Source organism: Saccostrea echinata, unplaced genomic scaffold (assembly GCF_033153115.1).
Source record: "Saccostrea echinata isolate AGI-Se365-2 ecotype Australia unplaced genomic scaffold, CSIRO_AGI_Sech_v1 ptg000050l, whole genome shotgun sequence".
In the NCBI taxonomy this organism is placed as follows: Eukaryota; Metazoa; Mollusca; class Bivalvia; order Ostreida; family Ostreidae; genus Saccostrea; species Saccostrea echinata.
The window spans coordinates 2,070,960-2,091,351 of NW_026889799.1; the positions used below are offsets into that span (position 1 = coordinate 2,070,960).

Sequence of the window (20,392 nt, forward strand, 5' to 3'; positions counted from 1 at the left end):
TCTAGACCAATAAATTAAGAGGATATCGTGAACTAATTTCTGATATTCTGAACAAAAAGTTTTTAAAGATTCTTTTCCCCTAATGTTAATGATACCCATAACAAATGGTTATTTTAGATATGAATATGTTTATTTTTATCTTTATTTTTTTTTCTATATTAGCCATATTTTAGCCATATTTTTTAGAGATTGTATTGTTTTTAAATTGAATTAGAAACAGTTAATCGATATTCCAAAAACGATTTTCTTGACAAGCATTTGTCAAGACTTGTTTCTAATTTCTTTTCTAAATTGTTTTCCCTTGGCTCTTTAACAATCAATTGTAAAGAATAATTACCCTTATATTCTATTCTTAGAAATCAGTTGTTTTTAGACTTATTTTCTTTGCAAATAACTGATTAAACATATCAACTTAATTGTGAAATTCTTAACAAACAGTTGTTAAGACATTTGTCTTTCAGTTTTCTGAATTGACTTCCCTTTGTATTCTAACAACTGTTTGTTAAGACTTCTTCATGAAGCTATATTTAACAAGCAGTTGTTAGGGTTAAGACTTTTCGTGAAGCTATCTTAGATTCTAAACAAGCAGTTGTTAGGGTTTAGACTTATTGAGGAATCAGGAATCTTTTCTTTTTAAAGTTAAGACATTTTTCTTATGTTTCCTGAGTTGCCTAACCTTATTCCTCTAACAACTAGTTGTTAAGAATATTTCTTTAAACTTGTATGTGCTATTCTTCATTCATTTTCATTCATTGTCAATTTTTGTCCTGGTCTCTAACAAATTTTAAAAGGATTCCATGAACCTACTTCTAGCATCCTTAACAAGCAGTTGTAAAGACTTAATTCTGTTTGTCTTCCTTTGCATTTCTAACAACCAGTTGTTAAGAATATACCTTGTGAAATTCTTTTGGTATTCTTAACAAGCAGTTGTTAAGACTTTTTTCTGTTTGTCTTCCTTTCCATTTCTAACAACCAGTTGTTAAGAATATACCTTGTGAAATTCTTTTGGTATTCTTAACAAGCAGTTGTTAAGACTTTTTTCTGTTTGTCTTCCTTTGCATTTCTAACAACCAGTTGTTATGAATATATCTTGTGAAATTCTTTTGGTATTCTTAACAAGCAGTTGTTAAGACTTTATTCTGTTTGACTTCCTTTCCATTTCTAACAACCAGTTGTTAAGAATATACCTTGTGAAATTCTTTTGGTATTCTTAACAAGCAGTTGTTAAGACTTTATTCTGTTTGTCTTCCTTTGCATTTCTAACAACCAGTTGTTAAGAATATATCTTGTGAAATTCTTTAAGTATTCTTAACAAGCAGTTGTTAAGACTTTATTTCGTTTGACTTCCTTTGCATTTCTAACAACCAGTTGTTAAGAATATACCTTGTGAAATTCTTTTGGTATTCTTAACAAGCAGTTGTTAAGACTTTTTTCTGTTTGTCTTCCTTTCCATTTCTAACAACCAGTTGTTAAGAATATACCTTGTGAAATTCTTTTGGTATTCTTAACAAGCAGTTGTTAAGACTTTTTTCTGTTTGTCTTCCTTTGCATTTCTAACAACCAGTTGTTATGAATATATCTTGTGAAATTCTTTTGGTATTCTTAACAAGCAGTTGTTAAGACTTTATTCCGTTTGACTTCCTTTCCATTTCTAACAACCAGTTGTTAAGAATATACCTTGTGAAATTCTTTTGGTATTCTTAACAAGCAGTTGTTAAGACTTTATTCTGTTTGTCTTCCTTTGCATTTCTAACAACCAGTTGTTAAGAATATATCTTGTGAAATTCTTTAAGTATTCTTAACAAGCAGTTGTTAAGACTTTATTTCGTTTGACTTCCTTTGCATTTCTAACAACCAGTTGTTAAGAATATATCTTGTGAAATTCTTTTGGTATTCTTAACAAGCAGTTGTTAAGACATTATTCCGTTTGACTTCCTTTCCATTCCTAACAACCAGTTGTTAAGAATATACCTTGTGAAATTCTTTTGGTATTCTTAACAAGCAGTTGTTAAGACTTTATTCTGTTTGTCTTCCTTTGCATTTCTACATGTAACAACCAGTTGTTAAGAATATATCTTGTGGAATTCTTTGGGTAGTCTTAACAAACAGTTGTTAAAACTCTGTATAAAAGTGTTACAGTTTTACTTAATTTTATTTAACAAGCAATTACTTAAGAATTCCTTCAGCTTATTTTTCGTGTTCTTAACAAACAGTTGTTAAGACATGCCAGATATATAATGGTTTCTTTAACAAGCATTTGGTAAGAATTGGAAAATAAAGTGTTTGAAGTATGCATAGATTTCAGTTGTCTTTTTTGTACTTTACAACCATACAGAGCTTTTGATCAAATGGAATTGATCAAGTTAAAATGGAAGGTGTTCTGATAAGAATTTCTTTAGTTGCCATTGGATCTTCCAGTGATTCACCATCACTTTGGCTTGGTTGCAGTGTGTATTTATTTATTTATTTATTTTACGATGCTTAGAAATCTCCACAAAATGATAAATATTTCGAAACATTAGCTTCATTTATGCACATACAATTTATTCAGTACACATTATATATAACTATAGGGATTTGATCTTATTAAAATGGATGAATAAGTTTTGCAAGTACATTATATACTTACAAACGAATTTCATTTCATAAAGGCCCCACTGCCAGGGGCGGATCCAGGATTTTTGTTCGAGGGGCGTTCGTCGGAGACGTGATACAAGGAGTTTTTGATCCCTTCCTTCGCGGAATTACAGGGAAAATGAGGGGGAGAAAATGCCATGCAGATTTTGATTGTGAAAAGAAAACCAAATTTGAAGGTCTCATGGGAAAATTTGGCATACAAATACATTTGTATTTGAAAAAAAAAATTTAGAGACCCCCCCCCCTTTCACTTCACCTCTTCTCTTAGTCTGTCAAAGAACATATTGCTTTACAATTGACAATTCTTCCATCAATATCATAATTCTGACGCTGAAATCCTTATCTTTACTACATTATAATTTTAGTGTAAAACTAGTGTCAATATTTATGATTATAAATTATAAATTATATGCATCAAAACTCTCCAAATGGGTTTCATACTTTACTTCTTAACTCTCTCTCTCTCTCTGAACTTGAGGAAAGGGACAGTTAAAAAGGAATGTCATGTTGATCTGTAGAACAGCTGTAGAATGCGTTGCATCCCCTCCTTCAGTCCTTGCTCCTCTCTCTTTTCAAAAATAGAATATGCTGTCAACTTCTCAATGTAAACATTACCAGTGAGATATTGAAAATACTTAGTCTAGAGCTTGTGGAGCATAAGTAATTTTTTGGCTTTTCAAAATATCCCCCTCCCCAAATATACCCCCCTAATGGCTCTCAAGGAGAAAATGCTTTCCAATGACCATTCTAATATTTTAGGCATCAGTGACCATACCAAGCTTGGCGAAGTTTTGATCACATGAACTGGTACTGATTCACTTCAAAGCAACTACTGGATTACACGGCGACTTGGACTACGATAGAGTTTTCCTGGATCATTCATCAACTGTAGAAAGTACTGTTTCTGCAGCAACAAAATTCGGCTGAGTTGTAAGGGAACTAAGGCTTATTTACCGTAAATATATTAGTCGGACATATCACTCCATTTCACACTGTTTCCTGTCGACTGATGATCAAGTCAGTGATCCATGAGCCGCAAAGCTTGAGATATAATTAAGTTAGGTACATGTAATGTTAGTAACACGTATACATGTATAAAGTATTTCTATAGATGTTGTTGTCTTTGAGATTTTATGGTGTTCGAATTTCTTTATGTCTCTGATGGTGCTCACTGGGACATAGTTAAAAAGCTCAGAAAATAGTACCATAAGCATGATGAAGTCTGTGGTTTAAAGCAGTGAGTATAGATGCAAGTACAAATAAAAATTTTGCCAGTGCAAGCTTTGGTGTATTTCACCCTGAATTGACCTACCAGTATTTCCATGGCTACAGTGGCCATTTTGAATATTGCATGCACAACTTCACTTGGTGATTAATATCAGGGGGCTTGCTAATAATGTAAAAAAAAAAATATTAAAAGAAAATTATAAAGTTATAATAAGACAACACAAGGGAGGAGTGCTTTGTCAAGGACAAGGAAGGGAAAATATCTTTGAGATACGTTTACTTTTATTTCTTTGCAGGGAGCTTAAAAGAAACAAAAAAAAAAACAATTGCATCTATTCTACAACGTATTTCTTTAAATTTTTAAACAAGAACTGTAGTCTTGTTCAACCAGACATTCGGCTGTCTCCGTAAATTCCGACGTCATGTGACGTCACAGTCTAGACTGAGTCTCGTGCGGTCAACGTTACAAGTGTAAGGTGTGTATATAAGTTTTTGATGGTACAGCTGCGCTCGCCCTAACGGCCACACCGTAAAACATATCAAATAAGTATGTACCTTATTGATATGTAAAAAAAAAAAAAAAAAAAAAAAAAAAAGTAAAGGTATGCAGGCTCTGTAATGGCGTCTGCTCTACTCGCTTGTTTACATGGCTAGATCCTTGAAAATGACGCTGCATCTAGCGAACTTTGTGCACCGGACGTCTTGGAACATTGATTATTTATTATAAAAACCCTCATATCTTGCAAATAATTCCTAAAACATGATAATTTAACACTTTTTCAAACTTTTCGTGAACATTCCCGGAACTAAGTGAAAATACTAAAGCCCGATTCAAAACGAGAAATTCCGGCCATTCCGACAGTTCTAAATTCTAAAGGCATTCCGAGAAAATTAAAAATAGTTCTGAATGAATATTTATTCATTTTCAGAAAAACAAATCTCAAATATTAAAATTGAATCAGAAACAAAGTAAATATTACAAAGAGTCATACACATATATCGCAAGCCCGTAGTAAGCGGGGGGGGGGGGGGGGGGGCAGCCCCTATTTGTTGTTTTTTTTTTTTTTTTTTTTAAAGTCGTTTGCTTTAGTTTTAATATATAAATATTCAGTAAGATGCTGCTCACCCCCAAACTTTAAATTTTTTGTTGCTGAAAGGTCAAATTCTAGAACTTGAAAATAAGTACCGAAAAATTAGAGAAAGGTTCGACTACCAACCCAATCCCCCCCCCCCCCCCAGTACACACACACACACACACACACACACCCTCACACACACGAAATAGAGATTTCGAGTTTGGGCAGTATACGTTTTTTTAAATATCGATCATACTTGATTCGGGCTCGATTCTGAACGCCTTAGAAATAGTAAACACACGGGTAAGAACTGACAAAGATCGTGTATGCATTTATTTATTTAAGGTAATTATGAATTAATGCATCTTTGTCTGGGCCAGAGCCTCTAAAATATGGAACCCTTTTGCAAATTACACTTACAGTATATGTGCCTGTAAAACAAAGGTTAACATATCAACCGACTTGAGTTTATATTCTTTGTCACGTTGCCTGACTTATTGAAAGCTGGAATCATCGTATTCATGTATGGAATCGAAGCAGATTTTAATTTATTTTGTCAAAATCCTCGGTCTTTTCTCATGTTTACAGCAATAGAGGGCGTCTATTCATTCTTCCGATTTTATGCCCCCGTAATCGAAGATTCGGGGGCATATAGTTTTTGCCCTGTCCGTCTGTCTGTCTGTCTGTCTGTCTATCTCTCTGTCTGCTTGTCTGTTTGTCCGCAAAGACTTTAACCTTGCCCATAACTTTTGATTGGTTGGAACTATGGCTTTCATACATCACATGTGTATTTTTTGTGACAAGACCTTTCTTTTGGGTACCATAAAATTTGACCTTTTGACCTTGACCTTGGAGTTTGACCCACTTTTGAAATATTTTTTCAGACTTTAACCTTGGCCATAACTTTTGAATAGTTGCTGCTAGGGCTTTTACCTAAAATATTTTGACAATGCAAAATTTTGTCACAAAATGTGACGCCATAAAAAATAATATAAAAGTTTTTAATAATAATAATATTTGCTAAATAGTAGTTTTAAGATTAATTTTTAAAATTTTCTTAAGACAAAAAGATAAATACAAACAAATGTGCTTGTAAAATATTAATGACCCTCATGGTAGTTAATGGCCAAATGAAAGTTTTTCAGAGGTAGGTCAAACTCCAAGGTCATGAGGTCAAAAACAAGGTGCCAAAGAAAGGTCTTTCCAAAAGAATTCCACCTCTGAAATACCGAAACCCTAAAACCGAACGTTCAAAGTTAACTCTAAGAGGCCAATGTCAAAAGATCACTAATGTTGGTATCAAAAGAAAGATTTTGTTATAACTTATAAAGAAAATATGTGAAATATAAAAGCCCTAGATCCAACTGATCCAACTAAGAAGCTACTGCTAAGGTTAAAGCTTTTGAAAAGTAGGTTAAACTCCGAAGGTAAGGTTATGGTGTCAAAAGTGATAGTTTCTAAAGAAAGGTCTTGTCAAAGGTAATCGCATGTGAAATATGAAAGTCCTAGCACCAATTCTTCATAAGTTGTTGCCAAGGTTATAAAAAAAAAAGGTGAAACTCGTAGGTCAACGTCATGAGGTCAAATATGTTTGTACCCAAAGAAAGTTCTTATCAGAAGGAATACACATGTGAAATATGAAAACCATAGCTCCAACTATTCAAAAGTTAAGGGCAAGTTTTTTCTTAAAGGCAGACAAACAGAAAAAGAGACAGACAGACTAAAAACTATATGCCCCTAATTCACTAACTACGGAAGCATAAAAAGCTTCAAAACTATTACTTTAATATTTCTCATCTGTCAGTAATGAAGGCTTAATTTTTGCGATTTATGACATTATGACTCTTCAGTTTCATTGAACAAAATTCGGATGGGCCATGCAAAAATTCTATTTTTTTTTTTAATTTTCTCGCTTCGTGCGCCACCATGTCTTTTTATGAAGTCTTCTTAACATTACATACGTGTAGCATATGCGAGTTCTTTTAGCTTCATTTTCGTTAGATTTTTGCAACAGGTACTAATGATGATGCAGGCGTCACAAATTTTCTGAAACAGGGGTGCGGGGAAGGGTTTAGAAGCTAGATTATTCCCCTCTCAGAGTTGAAAAAATATAAATGGTACCATTTTTCTGGGTTCTGATGCAATGTTGTTGTTATTTCTTCACATTTCAGATCATCTAAATCATGTAGAGAATCAGGGTATATAATACCTACATGTATATAAACTATAATGTTTTCAGCTTTCATACAAGATCTTTCATGTAATGTATTTATTTCTCCTTTCATTTAATGGTTTTGGTATTTCAAGGACAAATTTCATAATAACAAATCATAAAATATTCTATATACTAATTCTCCTAATAATTTTAAAACCCAAATTTACTACATTGTACTAGCACATGTATTAACAGATGTAAGTCCAGATGCATGGTACTTAATAAAAATATTTTGAATCTCTACGGTTAATTCCGTCCTTTTTTAACGGGCGCTGCGTCGAAAGAAATGCTTTCGGAGCGTGACTTGCATAATTATTTTAAAAAATTATTCACCGTACGGTTCACAAAAACGAACCGTACCCTTCGCTTTGTGCACGGCACGGTACGCTTCTTGCACGGAACGGTTCGTTTTGTGAACGGAACGGTTCGTTTTGTGCATGGTACGGTACGCTTCTTGCACGGAAAGGTTCGTTCTGAGGTGTTTTAGCACGTTTTAGGGTCTTTGGAATACTATAGAAAACATAGCTACTATGTGCTTGTGCCCCCTCAAGAATAAAGTCTGCTGACCTTTTTTTTTTTTTTTTGTCAAGGAATTTTTGGTAGTTAATAGTGCCCCCCACCCCCAATTGAAATTAAAAATGTTTGGTTGTGTGGTTGTGCCCCCAAAACTGAGATTGCTTCCTACGGGCCTGATAGTTAACTAAGTGACTTAGCTATACTAAACTTTAGTAATAACTGACATTTTTTCTTACTTTAGTAATAACTTTAAAACATTTTTTACTGTAGTAATCACTTTGACACTATAGTGATAACTTTGAAAAACTGTGATTAACTAGTTACTGGTGAAAGGTACTTTATAAGACATATGGTAATACCTCTATTCATTTGGTGTGAAAAACTAAATGACATTTGCATACTGTGACTTACTTCTGTGCAATACCATTCCAAAAAAAAAAAAAAAAATTACAAAAAAAAATGAAATGAAATGGATTTTACATAGAAAATATATCGCTTCGTATAGTTCCGTATAACATAGAAAAACACGAATGAGAGTGAGAAGCAAACCATTATACATTTCAGAAATATCTCATTGAAAAATAGGTTTCAAAAAGAATTTATACTAACAATAACATATCAAATAAAAAGTTAGAAGTACAAATAAAGTGTATATAATTCATCAACAGATATATTTGGTTAATTACAAAAAGAATTGTAAAACTGGATAATATCTTAGAATTTGTGATCCGACCTCTGGAATTTCCGAGTGTCCATATTTTATTCCTGGTCACCGATTTGTATTGTTTTTAGGTTTTTTTAAAGATTGATCACTGTTCGCTATCTTTACCTATTCATTTAGCAGATTCACATATCCTGTAAGTATTCTCATTATAAGAAAGTTAATCTTCGGAGATAATCCACACATATATACATGTGCCTCTTTATTTTCTGGAAGGCATTAAGCATGTTTGATGTATTGAACACAATTGCAAGATTGAAAAACCAATATCTTTAGTGAAATAAAAAAATACAATCATTCAGTAGGATACATTGTCCTGAATATAAAATCCATATGAGATACCCAGTGACAAGCTTATTAAGACACTATTGAAGATGGACGAGATCGCCCGTCTTTTTCTTCTTGGATTAAGTCTCTATTTTCAAGGTATTTTTTTTTCAAAGCCTTTTATGATATGTCATGTATTATAAAATCCGCTTTCCTTTAATATATACGAGGGGTTATCAAAAAGTTCGTGGACTAGCGCCATAAGATTAAAACCGCTTTAGGTACATCAATGAATTTTTAAACATATAGTTAGCATCATCTTTTCTATCTATAGATCTAGAATAAACCATAAATCATAAGTTTTATTTTTTAAATAAATTTTTAATGTTTTTGTAAGCAATGGTATGTCCAGGCGGCGCAACCTCAAATATGAGTTTTTTCTACCTGAGTGTAACTGAGAAAAACTCTTTTGATATGAGCATTTTGTCATCAAAAAAATCCTGTTATTTCAGACATGTAGTACGACACAATTGTCTGTAAAATTTGCAATATTTACCCCATTCTGTACGTTCTATGAAATTTTATTGTAAATTTTATATGGAGTGTCCAAAAAATTAAGGCTTGAAAATGACGTCAAAAAGGGGGAGGGGTTTCTTTTTCCAGCATTCTATAAAGTTTCGAACCTGGAAAAACTGGTATAGACCTATGGAATGTTAAAACGGGCAAAAGAGAAATAAAATGCATCCAGAGTAGTTGTTTTTAAATGCCCAAAAAGATTCAGAGAGATGAAAAATGCACAGTTCATGTCGATTTGTAGTCAAGGTGTTAAAAGTCAGTCACGTCGAAAAGTGACGTTGATCATGTGTGGTAGAATTTGAACATCAACAATATAATGTCTTTTTTATTTTAGAATAATTTGGAAAATTATCTACGTATCGAGCTAAAATTTTCAACATCTCTTAAACTTTTGTTGTTTTATGTTTCTTATAAATTTTGTAAGCACAGACTACATAGTATTAATTTTATCGCATCAGTCCATGAACTTTTTGATAACCCCTCGTATTTATTGTACATATCTAATTTACCTTTTAACCAAGGTGTAATATAATGTAATCGCTTGTTTGTTAACTTTATTCCATTTCAGATAATTGCAATTTATTTAAAATTACGTATTCAAGGATTTAAAAGCGGCTTAATTTCCTATTAAGATATCTTACAATGTAATGCTTATGATGAATTTCAATTCAATTCATTTATTCAAAACACGCATACCCCTTGGCAATCGAAGCCATTGATTAGATAAACTGTGAAAACTTATCAAAACAAACGTATCTGTAAAACGTTAGATCAAGACTAATGGTAAAAAATGGTGACATGTTTTAGGATTCATTGAACAAAAAATCATTTGTTTTTTACTGATGTCATCGTTTTTCTGATCACTCATCTGAAATTTTTGCTCCCCCCCCCCCCTAAAAAAGATAATTGAAATATACTGCAATATCAGCTTACTTTTCGGGAAAAAAATGACAAATATGGCATTTTAACCAAGGTCTTTGTTGCTGTATGCTGTGTGTTGTAGCGAATATTAGAATTATGGAGCGTAACAAATATCTGATTTTAATTATAGTGCATTTTAACTTGACATTTTTATAAAGTTATTAAAGTCATTTTGTCGCCCGAGTGGCGCAGTGGTTAGAGCGTCTGCTCTAGAGTCGCTGAGTAAGGAGTTGATCCTTACGTCGCGGGTTCGAATCCCACTGAGGGACGCGGAGACCGGTCCTTCGGATGAGACCGTATAAATCGAGGTCCCGTGTCGCAGAACGTGCTGGCACGAAAAAGATCCCTCACTGCTCAATGGCATTGAGTGCCAAGCATAGGTCAAGATTTGTAGCCATCCATCGGCAAGTGAGTACAGTGTATATATGAGTGAAAAGTTCTCGAGAGGGAGTTAAACAATAAACAAATAAACAAATTTAAGTCATTTTTCCCATTGAGAGCTACCGCTTTTATCAGAGGGTCGATGAACTTGAGGATATTTTTTTCCCGTAAATCCAATTATTATATCTCCACATCTTATCACTTAAAAGGTTTGTTTTAATTTTTGTACACTACAAATATGTTAATATAACTGTGCTGGTAGAGATGAAGGAGAGGTTCATTGTTTTCATCTTATTGTAACAATTAAACAAAAGGATCCGAACAAGCTCTGACAGCTAATTTCTAATAACTCAATTTCAATTTGATTTGAATAAAATCTTTGATCATCTCAAGAACTCGTTACTAGAGGGATTTCACAATAACACATTTGAAGTCAGGTAAAATTGAAGTTTTGAATGAATTTCTAGAAACTTTACTGTTTTCAGAAAATTCTCAGGTTTTGAAGTTATTAATATATTGTTTATACTTAAATGCATTTGTCGCAACAGGCCTCCATACCCGTTACCATGCGGACAAATATAATCAATTCTTCTGTAAATTCGACAAACCTCTTTCACTGCGAGTTGAAAGTTATTAAAAGCATTAATTTGTGCACATGTGTAAGAAAAAATTGAGATCCAGTCTTTCTTGAATACTACCGCAATCAGTGGTTGCTCTATGTTTAAATGTAACTTCCGTTTTGAAAAGTGTGTTCGCATTATTAAACGCATCGGCATAAAATTTAATAAAATTCATAACATGTAAGAGTACGTGCCAATTAGTGTCCATTTTTATACACACCATGACGTGCGCCATAAACTAGAGGTACTTGTGGACAGGACCCCCTCCCCCCCCCCCCCCGAATATACCCCCGGGTCAAAAAATATTTTTATGTCTTTTTTTCATAAACTATTCTTCTAGTACACATTTACAATGTATTCCATATGAAAAATCCAAAAATAAAGCAGAATTAACGTTTTACTAAAAAATCATACCCGCGGTATTATAAAATAGAGAGGTACTTGTGGACAGGACCCCCCCCCCCCCCGAATATACCCCCGGGTCAGAAAATATTATTATATCTTTTTTTCATAAACTATTCTTCTAGTACACATTTACAATGTATTCCATATGAAAAATCCAAAAAATAACGCAGAATTAACGTTTTACTGAAAAAATCATACCCGCGGTATTATAAAATAGAGAAGTAATTTCGCCCACTTTAAAATACCCCAAAAAGGTCGCACTGTAATTTTGCTTCATAATCATTAAGTCACTTCCATTTGTTAACACTGGACCCCTCTTGGATATCGGGCCTGAAATATCATATACCTACTACATGTCACCAAAATGTGTCATTATATCTTGTTTCGGTAGATATTTTTGTCTTTAATCGTGCTATTTAATTGCCCAGACATTCCACAATAATCCGAGTTTTCATCGTCAAACGTCAAAAACGCTACAAGATTTGTAAACGTCATAGTAGAAATTACGGAAGTGATGCAAAAACGACACCTAGCGTGTAACTCTCGAGTTCCGAGTGTTATAGAATTGAGGGAAAAGCCAGAGGTCTACGAAAAAGTTCGGGAAATGAAGCAAAATTACAGTGCGACCTTTTTGGGGTATTTTAAAGTGGGCGAAATTACTTCTCTATTTTATAATACCGCGGGTATGATTTTTTCAGTAAAACGTTAATTCTGCGTTATTTTTTGGATTTTTCATATGGAATACATTGTAAATTTGACGTCATTTTCAAGCCTTAATTTTTTGGACACTCCATATAAAATTTACAATAAAATTTCATAGAACGTACAGAATGGGGTAAATATTGCAAATTTTACAGACAATTGTGTCGTACTACATGTCTGAAATAACAGGATTTTTTTATGACAAATGCTCATATCAAAAGAGTTTTTCTCAGTTACACTCAGGTAGAAAAAACTCATATTTGAGGTTGCGCCGCCTGGACATACCATTGCTTACAAAAACATTAAAATTTTATTTAAAAAATAAAACTTATGATTTATGGTTTATTCTATAGATAGAAAAGATGATGCTAACTATATGTTTAAAAATTCATTGATGTACCTAAAGCGGTTTTAATCTTATGGCGCTAGTCCACGAACTTTTTGATAACCCCTCGTATATTAAAGGAAAGCGGATTTTATAATACATGACATGTCATAAAAGGCTTTGAAAAAAAAAATACCTTGAAAATGGAGACTTAATCCAAGAAGAAAAAGACGGGCGATCTCGTCCATCTTCAATAGTGTCTTAATAAGCTTGTCACTGGGTATCTCATATGGATTTTATATTCAGGACAATGTATCCTACTGAATGATTGTATTTTTTTATTTCACTAAAGATATTGGTTTTTCAATCTTGCAATTGTGTTCAATACATCAAACATGCTTAATGCCTTCCAGAAAATAAAGAGGCACATGTATATATGTGTGGATTATCTCCGAAGATTAACTTTCTTATAATGAGAATACTTACAGGATATGTGAATCTGCTAAATGAATAGGTAAAGATAGCGAACAGTGATCAATCTTTAAAAAAAAAACTAAAAACAATACAAATCGGTGACCAGGAATAAAATACGGACACTCGGAAATTCCAGAGGTCGGATCACAAATTCTAAGATATTATCCAGTTTTACAAATCTTTTTGTAATTAACCAAATATATCTGTTGATGAATTATATACACTTTATTAGTACTTCTAACTTTTTATTTGATATGTTATTGTTAGTATAAATTCTTTTTGAAACCTATTTTTCAATGAGATATTTCTAAAATGTATAATGGTTTGCTTCTCACTCTCATTCGTGTTTTTCTATGTTATACGGAACTATACGTAGCGATATATTTTCTATGTAAAATCCATTTCATTTCATTTTTTTTTTTATAATTTTTATTTTTTTTTGGGGGGGGGGGGGAATGGTATTGCACAGAAGTAAGTCACAGTATGCAAATGTCATTTAGTTTTTCACACCAAATGAATAGAGGTATTACCATATGTCTTATAAAGTACTTTTCACCACTAACTAGTTAATCACAGTTTTTCAAAGTTATCACTATAGTGTCAAAGTGATTACTACAGTAAAAAAAATGTTTTAAAGTTATTACTAAAGTAAGAAAAAATGTCAGTTATTACTATAGTTTAGTATAGCTAAGTCACTTAGTCAACTATCAGGCCCGTAGGAAGCAATCTCAGTTTTGGGGGCACAACCACACAACCAAACATTTTTAATTTCAATTGGGGGTGGGGGGCACTATTAACTACCAAAAATTCCTTGACAAAAAAAAAAAAGGGTCAGCAGACTTTATTCTTGAGGGGGCACAAGCACATAGTAGCTATGTTTTCTATAGTATTCTAAAGACCCTAAAACGTGCTAAAACACCTCAGAACGAACCTTTCCGTGCAAGAAGCGTACCGTACCATGCACAAAACGAACCGTTCCGTTCACAAAACGAACCGTTCCGTGCAAGAAGCGTACCGTGCCGTGCACAAAGCGAAGGGTACGGTTCGTTTTTGTGAACCGTACAGTGAATAATTTTTTTAAAATAATTATGCAAGTCACGCTCCGAAAGCATTTCTTTCGACGCAGCGCCCGTTAAAAAAGGACGGAATTAACCGTAGAGATTCAAAATATTTTTATTAAGTACCATGCATCTGGACTTACATCTGTTAATACATGTGCTAGTACAATGTAGTAAATTTGGGTTTTAAAATTATTAGGAGAATTAGTATATAGCATATTTTATGATTTGTTATTATGAAATTTGTCCTTGAAATACCAAAACCATTAAATGAAAGGAGAAATAAGTACATTACATGAAAGATCTTGTATGAAAGCTGAAAACATTATAGTTTATATACATGTAGGTATTATATACCCTGATTCTCTACATGATTTAGATGATCTGAAATGTGAAGAAATAACAACAACATTGCATCAGAACCCAGAAAAATGGTACCATTTATATTTTTTCAACTCTGAGAGGGGAATAATCTAGCTTCTAAACCCATCCCCGCACCCCTGTTTCAGAAAATTTGTGACGCCTGCATCATCATTAGTACCTGTTGCAAAATCTAACGAAAATGAAGCTAAAAGAACTCGCATATGCTACACGTATGTAATGTTAAGAAGACTTCATAAAAAGACATGGTGGCGCACGAAGCGAGAAAATTAAAAAAAAAAAATAGAATTTTTGCATGGCCCATGCGAATTTTGTTCAATGAAACTAATTTTTACAGAAAATTACAGGCTTCAGACACATGTACTTGGTTCGTGCCAATGGTCGATAACTATAAATATCAAAGCATGTCAAGTTAAACACGTTACGAGTCCCGAAAAACTGAGGATATTGACACAATCTTCGAAAAAAATCATCGGAACATTATCTGTTACGCTGTAAATTAACTTAGGCGCATGACCTTGTTATGTATGATAAGAACGATACGGTAGATAAAACCTTTGGTTTGTTTTTCTGGTATTGATATTTTGCACTCTTTGCTTCCTAAACAGTGCACCAGAGTTTCTCAGAACTTTGCTATACTCATGTAAATCTTTAGATTTACCACACAGATAGAATAAAAGAAATACATGATTTTGACTCATTATGTCTCTTCACACCTACATGTAATTCTCAGAATTACAATTAGGAGAACCATTGCGTATAATGTTTAACCCTCATGTAAGACCCGCCCCGGCTTTCTGAGGGGACTGGCGTATGAACTAAGCACATTTTCACGTGTTTATTTAAGTCAACACATTATATGTACTTTATTTTTCTTACTTTTTAATGAAAGGATAAACCAAATTTTGACTGAAAAATTTTCTATCACATACTGTATTTACGTGAAGTGCACATTTTGTGCTGTTTTTAAAAAAAATGCATCCCTCAGAAACGATAGGACAAGGCAACAAAATATTTAAGATTTTCAGATGCGCCTCTGCATATGTAAGATTAAGGACTGATAATTGAAATCCCATGGTACAAACATATTAATTAACAAGTACATGTAGATATATATACAATCATGTAACAATTACAGCCACTTCTCGATGAAAATAAGAATAAAAAGACAAAGTACATGTACTTATGTCTGACAATATGTAAACTATAGAAGAGTATTTCTGCGAAAAGTACAACGAACAATAAATGGATGCCTTTTGTATAATATGTATATACATGTACATGTAATTTCCTGTGCTCGAAAAAAACTCACGTTTCCCAGTGTAACTTCTTATATTCGCAGCACGTTCAGCGAACTTTTCACTCGGCCTGTTCTCTCTTTGTTTTTTTGTTCCTGCAAGTACGAGTGTACTTGCCTCCTACAAGTACGTGTGTACTTGCTTTGCACTTGCATTCAGAAGTTGAAGAAGGAAAGATGGAGAGAGGTGTTTTCTGTCTATTGGCGGGTATTTCTGTGGCTTTGGCGGAAATAACACAATTTCAGATGACCGAGTGTGGTAAGTGATAGAGTTTATAAAATTCTGAATTTATACATATTGATTACATATAGGTCCTTAATAATTTGACTTTTAAAAACCGAGCTTCTGTTTTCTGGAAACTTACATATAAATGTACTTATCTACATGTACGTCATGTGCAGCTCCCGGAATTTTTTTTCTCGGGGGAGGGGGGGGGGGGTCACACCAACAAAAGAAGATATGTAAAATTTGCTAACTATTATAAAAAAAAGTAAACAAAACTTGCCCAAGCCTTAAAATCTTGTTTCGCTGGGTCGGGGGGAGGGGGGGGGGGGGAGTTACCAAATGCATGACTCAAGCGGGTCCGTGTTTTGTAGGGGGTGGAGCACTCATGATCCCTCTCTATAGATCCGTGCATATACGTTTAACTCAAACGTTTGCTTAAACTGATTATAACAAAAATATGAATAATACACCAAGGTAGACCGATCCCCAGGTTCTAAAAATCAGCAGTTTATTAATTGAAAATTCTTCTTACAAAAATGTTTCTGAATTCACAAATGTAATGTGTATTTACACAATGTTATATATTCAAAGTTCATCCATAATAATTTTATACTTATTAAACCTAACCCAAAAGTAAAAGGTATATTAAGAAAATATATTAAAAAAACAAATTGCAATCCTGAATTCTCTCAAGTGTCTGAAATAAAGTTCGGTTTTCCTCAAGAAATGTAAACATGACACATTTTTATCATGATTATGTCTTGTTTAAGGATGTCCTGGACAATTTTGATCTAAGCTTCACCTTTCGATATTTTTACAGTTAATCAATTTATTTATTTAATTCTTGCTGACCCATGATCGTCAATTTTACCTGTATAAAACAAAATCATTTTCTTCACTTTCCGAGGTTTATAAACGCGTTTAAAAGAATTTTTGAAAAAGGAAATGACATTTTTAGTAGGAAAATGTCTTAAGAACACAATCTCAATTATTTAACTACACACATCCTATATTTTACAACCCATTTAATTACAGGGCTCTAATTGGCGACTAATTTAGTCGCCATGGCGCCTAAAAAATATGATTGGCGCCTAAAATTTTTCTATAAATCGCCAAATTGGCGACCAGTTTAAATTGACTTTGTGATCATCAAATTACTGAACTTTAAACATTTTGAAATATTTTTTTATAAAGAGTAGAAAAGAAGTTTAAAAGTTAGGAATGGATATGTCTCTATAATTATATGGATTAATATCGGTTTTTAAATTGGCGCCTAAGAAAAATTTGCTTGGCGACTAAAAATTTGCATTGGCTACTAAATTTTTTTGATAAGGAGCCAGTTGGCGCCTAAATCTTAGAGGTCACATAGAGGCCTATTAATTATATAATAATTTGGGTAAATATAGATAGAATTTAGTAATGGTCTAACATCACAGGAGTGGGGTGAATACGAAAAGTTATATACACTTAAAGGCTCGACAGACCGGAATTGGGGAGGAGGACCGGTGGTACATTATATTACCTACTTTTTGTTTACACATGTATAGATATATACGTACATGTCATGTACATTCATTCCCCCAACCATTGCAATATTTTTTTCTTTGTAGGCTCAAGCAGAGATGTCCAGTTCCATAGTGTGTCCTTGACCCCTATGCCAGTCCAGATACCGGGGGATATCCGTCTCTCCGTTGATGCCAGTCTGACCAAGACCATTGGAAGCTCAAAAATGTCTCTTTCTATAAAAAGGAAAACTTATTTTGGGGTAGAAGTTCCCATGCCGTGCCTTTTCCATATCGGTTCTTGGTAAATAAAGAGAGAGAGAGAGAGAGAATATTGGTTCCATCCTACCATTTGAACATTTGAACAAGTTAGATTCATCTCAATTTTTTGAATTTGCTACAATTTTATTTCAGTACATACGATAATCTCTGTACGATGGTCCACCAAATGATCACCGAGAACTGGGTCGGAATAGTGGGGGGTATTGGTACACAAATCCAGACTATGCTGAGCAGTGTAGGGGTTAATGCTAGCCAGTGCCCCCAGCCCCCTAGGAATATACGTATCGTCAACTATCCCATCAGCATCCCTAGAATTCCAGCTATCCTTACCTGGTTTGCAGCGGTATATTTAACAGCTTTATTTCAAAATCAAAATTTTAACCACTTGATGAATATCTCACTATTTTAACAGTGGTACATGTAAATACATGTTTTCATATGTAACCTACAATGTAGGATATTTACATCAAAAATGATTTCAAGTTTATTTAAATATATTGCTTATCACTATAAAATTTATACACTTAAGATGTTTAAAGAAAAATATAGTTTTATACAGATGTTTAAGTAATATTCCTAGTCGTGGTTTCATAATTGTGTATTATTTCCACTGAGAACAATATCTGATATGGTGTAGACTTGTGTATATTTCAGGGTGACTACCATGTGATTGTAAAAGTGAATGAAAACGACACGGGGAGACAACTGGTGTGTCTGGACCTCCAACTCTCCGTCACCCAACAGAGAGAGCCCAGCAGATCAGGCTGGTTGTTTAGTGGTCGCTAAAGACGATCTATAAACATTGATGTTGTCCACATGACATGAATAAAACTTATGATTAAAAGTACTCTTAAATTGTATCTAAAGTTGTATTAATTCAAGTCACCTATTTTAAATCCAAGACCAAAATGAATATGTTTTAGTTAAGGAAGCTCCTAACTCTGATAAAAATGTAAATTTTGGGCTTCAAGAAAATCGTTTGATCTGAAAGTGTAAATACTGAGTTTTCTAATTAAGTTATCTGCCATAGGATAACCCCCCCCCCCCCCAAAAAAAATCAAGGTCAATGATCGAAGTAGTTAGTTAACAGAAAACACTGTTGTTCTTATGTTGGGAATACATATTTCAAATGATCTAAAACTATTAATGTCATGTATAATGTTTTAAATACTTTAACCTATTTCAAACTGTGTCATGTACTGAATAAATAGAGTTTATTTTATCTACATGTAACATCAAAGGGCAGATCACTCTAACTCAATAAATTAGAATGGAATTGGAACTCTTTAGTGAGCAGTTTTTAGAATTCCCTTAATACAATGAAACTATTTTTTTTTTATTTCTATCCTAAATTCAGACAATTTATCTAGTCAAAAAAGCGTATATCATCCACGGACGTTATTTATTGGCTTCAACTCGGTAATTGAATGCTTCATCAAGCGGGGAGGAGGTGGGGGGGGGGGGGTATTTGGCTAGGTGTATTTACATATCATATAACAGGGCCTTGATAGAAATGAAAACAATATATTAACAAGAAAATTGTTGATGCAAGCGTCAACTTCTCAATAACCGTCAAGACTAATTTACAGACGTGGGAAATTTCGATGGATGTAACAGAAAACAATAAGAATTCATCATCATTTTATCTTGAAGCTTCTCAATCATTTACCTGTCATTCAGTACAGTAACAAGTACATGTAACGTTTATTCTGGAGGTTGAACCACAGGCACTTGTTTCGTATACGGGGCACCCCTACTTAGGTAGGGGTGCCCCGTATACGAAACAAGTGCCTGTGGTAGGTATACAATTTTAAAAAGAATTTCAACAAAATTTCTATTTTAAGTAACCATGGCAACAGTGGTCAAAGAATTCAAAATCTGAATGATCAGAATTATATATGACTCGTACTGTGATCTACTTGTGAATAAAGGTATATTGAAATCGGAAATGGAGTTGGAATAGCCTTTTTTTTTTTTTGTTAAAAAAAGAAGGAATTCACAGAAATTTCTATTTTTAGTAACCATGACATTTTTCCTAGAAATCAAAATCGAAACACGGAATTCTGCAACTTACAGTGTATTTCAACAGCTCGTTTAATTGTTTAAATACAGAAAGAATGTTAAGAAGGGTTTTATTAGTTGAAAGAAGCACAACCAGAATATCCCCTATAGTTCATGTGAAAATGGCCTTTGAATTTACATTTAAGGGATATTTGAGAGAATGTATATTTCTCAAGTATAAATTATCATTGGTGCTTAGTAATTTTACGGACATTCATGTCAAAACTATTTAATGAAAAAGCTCAATATGTTCTCTCAGGCTATCATAAGATTGAGTAAAGGCACACTGAGGAGGGAAGCAGCAGCACTTTCAACTTAAACTCCATTATAACGACCAGAAATTGGCACATTGACCAGTGCACCAAATACCATACAATTATTCACCTGATAATGAGACATATCTTTAAAAGATTCGTTATTTTTTTTCAATATTCAACATAAAAGCCAGATTAACTTTGGCCAAACTGGGCCCCTTAAATACTGTAATGGTGAAGAGAAAATACTTAAGGAATCACTGTCTAG

General features: G+C 33.4%; 1 protein-coding gene across 1 annotated transcript; it reads left to right on the forward strand.

The window, feature by feature from the left end:
• Positions 1-15,946: 15,946 nt before the first annotated feature.
• On the forward strand, positions 15,947-18,626 carry LOC133203334 (ganglioside GM2 activator-like). The gene is made up of 4 exons (XM_061339138.1): positions 15,947-16,058; positions 17,636-17,831; positions 17,942-18,152; positions 18,464-18,626. Exons 1-4 carry the CDS (start codon positions 15,977-15,979, stop codon positions 18,593-18,595), a joined length of 621 nt encoding a protein of 206 aa, XP_061195122.1. The 5' UTR covers positions 15,947-15,976; the 3' UTR covers positions 18,596-18,626.
• The last annotated feature ends 1,766 nt before the right edge of the window (positions 18,627-20,392 follow it).